The following is a 6,112-nucleotide window of genomic DNA, read 5'->3' on the forward strand; positions in this document are numbered from 1 at the left end:
TTCCCTGGGAGCTGGCATTACATGTATTTGTGGGACCCCTCCCCTTGTTCTGTGGATGCTCAGATCCCATATCATAAAGAAATAAACTGGAATTCTACAGAGACAGAAATGACATGAGTATTTGGAGACTGAACAAAGAAATTTTGAATAAATAATGGTCCACTGAAGGCATTAATGAGAAAAATATTTTAAGTTTACCTGGAATCAAATAACAACAATAGCACACATTCTAAAACCTCTGGGAAATAGCTGCAGGAATTTTAAAAGACAGTTGAAAGCTACAAGTTCCTGGAGGCTACCTAGAATATGGGACCCTAGGAAAACACAGGGATCGCCCAATGACAGAGAAATGGATGAGGTCTACATGAACAACCTAGATGACAGGGGCAGTAATGAAGGGCAAGGTTCCAGGGAAAGAAACTTAGGAGAGCAGGAGATCCCAGCTGGATCAAGAACAGAAAGGAAGAACAAGGAATAACAGACCATGATAAATGATGACCACATGAGAACAGGAATAGGCAGAGTGCTGGAGAGGTCCCCAGACATCCACAATGATACATCCTCTGTAGACTGCTGGCAATGGTCAACAGAAAGCCTGATCTGACCTAGTCTGATGATCAGATGGCCAAACACCCTAATGGTCGTGCTGGAACTCTCATCCAATAACTGATGGAAGTGGATGCAGAGATCCTCGGCCAGGCCCCAGGTGGAGCTCCAGGAGTCTGATTGTCGAGAAAGAGGAGGAACTGTAAGAGCGTGAATTGTTGAGACCAAGATTGGAAAAGCACAGGGACAAATAGCCAAACGAATAGAAGCACATGAATTATGAACCAAAGGCTGTGGAGCCCCCAGCTGGATCAGGCCCTCTGGATAAGTGAGACAATTGAATAGCTTGAACTCTTTGGGAGACACCCAGGCAGTGGGACTCGGACCTGTCCTTAGTGCATAAGCTGGCTGCTTAGAACCTTAGGCTTACACAGGGACACTTTGCTCAGCCTGGAAGGAGGGGACTGGACCTGCCTGTACTGAATCCACCAGGTTTAAATGAATCCTCAGGGGAGTCTTGGCCCTGGAGGAGATGGGAATGGAGGGGGAGGGGATGGGGGGAAGGTGGGAGTGGGGGCGGGAGGGAAGAGGACAGGGGAACCCATGGCTGATGTGTAAAATTAAAACTCAAATACAATAAATTAAAAAAAGGAAAAAAAATAAGAGATTTCAAATAAATAATCTTATAATATATCTCATGTTTCTACTAAAATATAGGCTAAATATAAACCCAGTATATGGTAAAAATAATAAATATCAGGACAGAAATTGATGAAATAGGGATGTAAAGAATAATACATAAAAAAACAAGGCTGACATATGACTAGAAAAACTAGTAAAAGGAAGATAAAAACACAAATTAACAAAAGAAAGGAAAGACAATTGTTTCACAGACCAAAGAATGATTAATATATATGTTATATATATTGATATATATTCTAAAGCTGTAAAACCTAGAAGAAACTGATAAATTCCTACACATATATTGCTCATCAAGACATCATTAATAATCCATATAGACCTGTATTGAGCAGCATGAGAGGCAGTAAGAAAAAACCCCCTCCAGAAAGAAAAGACCAGGACTGAACACACACTGTTGAATTCCACCAAGCTCTTAAGATGTAACACCAATACTTCACAAATAACCCACATTTGTAAAAGGGAATGGACTCTGCCAAACTCATTCTCTGAGGTCCATATTACTTTAATATCAAAATAAATTAAAATGAAAGAAAAAGATCACATGGTGCACATAGACAAAAAATCATCAACAAAAACACTTCTAAGACAAATTCAAGACACATTAAGAAAACCATGCATCACCAACTTGTAGGTTTCATCCCAAAGATATAAGGTTGCTTCAACATATGGAAATCCATGAAAGCAATACAATGCAGAAATAGACTTATGACCATAAATCTTAGTCTTAGGAAGAAGTGATTAACACTCTAGTTGCATAAGCAAATACACCTACACATAGAAATAGTTTCACACATTTTGAAGGAAAGAAAAATATAATTTAACGTAAATCAGCTACACGCATGAACTCACAGCATCTGTGATAGCATGTACAAAAACCATGCAAGCTCAAGTCAGACAAAATCATGGAGGGGGAGGTAGTCATTAAGCCCAATAGTAGTAAACAGCAATTAGCAATTGATACCTACTGGGAGAGGGAGAGTCAGTTTTCTTTAGTAGTTCAGTTCCTGGTAAGTCAACCATACACCAGTGGAAGACTACTCATTCAAGAGTATGTGGTCAGCAGAAATTGGACTCTCTGAATATTAAATAAATAGATAGATAGATAGATAGATAGATAGATAGATAGATAAATAAATAAATGAATAAATAAATAGATAAATAAATAGGACATAAAGTTGGGTGGGTAGGGAAGGGTGCTGGATCTGACAGGAGTTGGAGGAAGGAGTGAATATTATCAAAATATATTAGAAAACATTTTCAAAGAACTACTAAAAAAGATAAAAGTGAAGAACATGATGAGTGTTCATAAAGGCTCTCCAAGATACTGTCATTTGAAATGATAGTAATGTATTGATTTTTTTTTAAATGTGGGTAGGTGTGTATGCACACCAGAGAGTAGCTGTGGAGGTCAGAGGACAACTTTAAGGAACCAGTGCTCTCCTGTCCCCATGGTTCTAAGGCTTGAACTCAGGTCATCAGTTTATACTACAAGTGCTTATTCTCACTGAATAATCTCACTGGGCTTAAAAGTGATATTGAACCAACATGATTGAGAGGAATGTGTTACATGAAGTGTTGGGGGAAGTGTGAAAGTTCTGAAAACCAAAAAGATCTTACTATATAAGAAGAAAGTGATAATATCTATAAGGAAATATCCCAGAGTTCACTAAGGGAAAGATGAAGGATGGGGAAATTTATATTAGAGGAGATGGAAGAGAAGAATTCTGTTCAGCTTTAAAAGGTGTGAAAAGGCTTTAGATTTCATCCTATCAGCAACTGATTTTCCTAGGTTTTGGAATGGCTTCTCTAATTTAGATTTAAAATTGTAGATATTTAATATATATGCCAATAGAGGGTAGCAGAAGGGATTGGGTCTCCTGGGACTGGAGTTACAAAGGTTATGAGTCTGGATACTAGGGGTAAAACCCAGAACCTCTGTAAAAATAGCCAATGCTTTTAATTGCTGAGCCATCTCTCAAGCCCTTAAAATATTACCTTTTATATGGAAATATAAAATACAGCTCATTTGTGAGAGGTAGTAATTCACACTAGGATAGCAACACTAAAGTAACAGATTTAAAAATGTATTTGAGGAAATATTGGCATGAATTAATTATGAACTGAAAATAGGTTGGAGGAAAATGAAGCAAATATAATAATTTAAATTTACAGAGATATAAAGGCATCAAGTTCACAAGGTCCAGAATGTGGACATTTCATTTTTGGAATGTCAGAATATATATTCCTACAAGACATCCAAATAGGGTAGGGATATGTCTCTTACAGAGTCTAGAACTCAAAAGAGATTCCAGTCTTAAGCACAGAAAATTTATACTATCATAACATTGGTAAGAATCATATTTGAAGCTATAAGGATAACTAAGAATTAGGGACACAGCCCTATAAAATAAAGGATACCAAGGAAGACTTGCTGCAGAAATGAGAAATCTAGAGTTTATTGATACTGTGAAAGTTGAGGCAAACATGTTTAAGGAGTAAAAACTGGTGATGTATGTTAAGATGTAAAGAAGGGAGGATAAGATAGGCCCAATGGATTCAGCTTTATTCATATCTTTGGCAAACTATTGCTTGGAAGGTCTGGAACAAAGCCACAGGGGAATGGTTTAAAACTGAATGAAAGGGAGAAGGAGATAGGTGTTGGGCCATTTAGCTGGAAAAGGGGAGAAGAAAAATTGATCTCTACATGGTCAGAAATGTGTGGCAAGGGAATGTACATGTTTAAAACTATGAACTGAGATACTGAATGTTCTTATTGCTGAGAACACTGGTCAAGTAAAAATATGAAGGGTACAGATACAGAAAACAAACAAACAAACAAATAAATAAGCCTTTGAGAAAAATGAAAGGAGTTGGAATCTAGAGCCTGTGTAACAAGGGAGGAAGATTGATTAAGACAAGTTCAAGTGAACATACATCTTTCTAGAGGTCAACATTGGGGTAATGGAAGGACCATGGTAGAAAGTCAATGACGAGTTGGACTGGCTTTCTCCCCCTTCTTGAAGATGGTCCTCTTGATGGCTTGAATTAGTTCCTTGTTTCGAAGACTATAGATAATAGGATTGGCCAAAGGTGTTAACACAGAATAAACTACAGCTAGAGTCCGGTCAAGAGTCAGTGAATAGCTCTTCTTTAGCCGAACATACATGAAGATGATGCTCCCAAAGAATATGAGGACCACAATGAGATGTGAGGCACATGTAGAGAAGGCCTTTCTTCTTCCTGCTGCTGTTTTTATCTTCAGTACAGCACCAATGATTCTCCCATAAGAAGCCATGATAAAAAGGAAAGTGATAAGGATGATGAAGGCATTGACAGCAAAGTCCACTAGAACATTAGTGGAGGTGTCCTTGCAGGCCAGGCTCAGAAGAGGTGGAAAATCACAAAAGATGTGAGGGATTTCATTGTAGTTACAGAAGGGGAGCTGAGAGACCAGGATGACCTCAGAAATAGGACACAGGAAACCACAAGTCCAGCAGCCAGCAGCCATCTTGGCACAGAGTGCTGTGGTCATAATTGAAGGGTAGTGGAGCGGCCGGCAGATGGCTAGGTATCGGTCGTAGGCCATGGCTGTAAGGAGGTAGCATTCAGAGGCCCCTAGGGAGTGGAAGAAATAGGTCTGAAGGAGGCATCCTGCAAAAGAAATGGTCTTCTTATCACTGAGAAGGTTAGCTAGCATCTTGGGGATGGTGGTGGCTGTATACCACAACTCCAAGAAAGAAAGAACACTGACAAAGTGGTACATGGGCTTGTGAAGGGCTGCATCCAGTCGGATGACTAGGAAGATGAGCATATTACCACCAATGGTAAACAAATATGCCAACAGCAGCAAGACAAAAAGCCAGCCCCTGACATGACCCACACTGGGGAAGCCAAGGAGCACAAACTCAGACAGGCTTGACAAGTTGTGTTGATCCATGAGAGGCTGAAGAAGACAAGGAAAGGTCGAAAAGCTGAATTAGAGTGATTGACAATCTATATTGAAGCCTTATTTTTACTTATCTTTCTCCCTCATAAATTGAAAGGCCGTATGTAGTGGGTATTTGATATGCCCATGACCTTGGGCTAGCTGGCCTGCTAGAGGCGGTGCTTCTTGCCTGTATGCATAAGCAATATTTTAATTACTGTAATTAATGATAATGCTATTGATACTAAGTAAAAATTACAGCCAGCTCTGATTCTGAATATACTGAATGGGAAAGGTAGAATTGTCATATCTATTTTACACAAGGGAAATAAGAGAATGAATAGGTTGTGACACCTTGCTATATCATTTGACATTATTTCATAGGAAGAAAATTTTAATTTCTACACTCTCTATTGCTCATCTCTAAGCTATACAGTCATTCCAAAGCATTCTATACCTTCTTCCAGGTCATACATAGACTTCCCCTCAGCCCAGCCTAAAATGATGGGTTAGTATATGATATTGGTATAGCAGGACTTTTCTTGTTGTCCAACTGAAATCTATACGTATTTGTTGAACAAGGACATTTTAGGACTAGGGAAAACAAAACGCAACAAAGTACAATCTCTGACAGCAGAATTCACAGTCATGTCACCACAGGTAGGTATGTGCACCAGCCTTCTCAATATAACTCATGAAATAAAACACCATAGAGTAGCAGGAAGAAGACTCACTTGTCAGACAAGGGTTACTGTAAGGTAATTCTCAGAAAAGGAAGGTATTGAGCCAACTTCTCCATGCAGAGTAAGAATCAATGGCAGAGAGAAAGAAACAAAACAGATAAATATTATCTCTTCTGGGCTGCCAGAAACCTGGAAAAGGCACTGTGAAATCTCACTCAGCAACCTAGGACCCTATCTCAAAAGATGTAAGGTGTCC

General features: G+C 39.0%; 1 protein-coding gene across 1 annotated transcript; it reads right to left on the reverse strand.

Annotated features, from left to right (window-relative positions):
• Positions 1-4,231: 4,231 nt before the first annotated feature.
• Positions 4,232-5,185, reverse strand: LOC118592792 (olfactory receptor 6N2). Its single transcript, XM_036201860.1, has one exon. It carries the CDS (start codon positions 5,183-5,185, stop codon positions 4,232-4,234), a length of 954 nt encoding a protein of 317 aa, XP_036057753.1.
• Positions 5,186-6,112: the final 927 nt, after the last annotated feature.

This window comes from Onychomys torridus, chromosome 11, assembly GCF_903995425.1.
Source record: "Onychomys torridus chromosome 11, mOncTor1.1, whole genome shotgun sequence".
Classification (NCBI taxonomy): domain Eukaryota; kingdom Metazoa; phylum Chordata; class Mammalia; order Rodentia; family Cricetidae; genus Onychomys; species Onychomys torridus.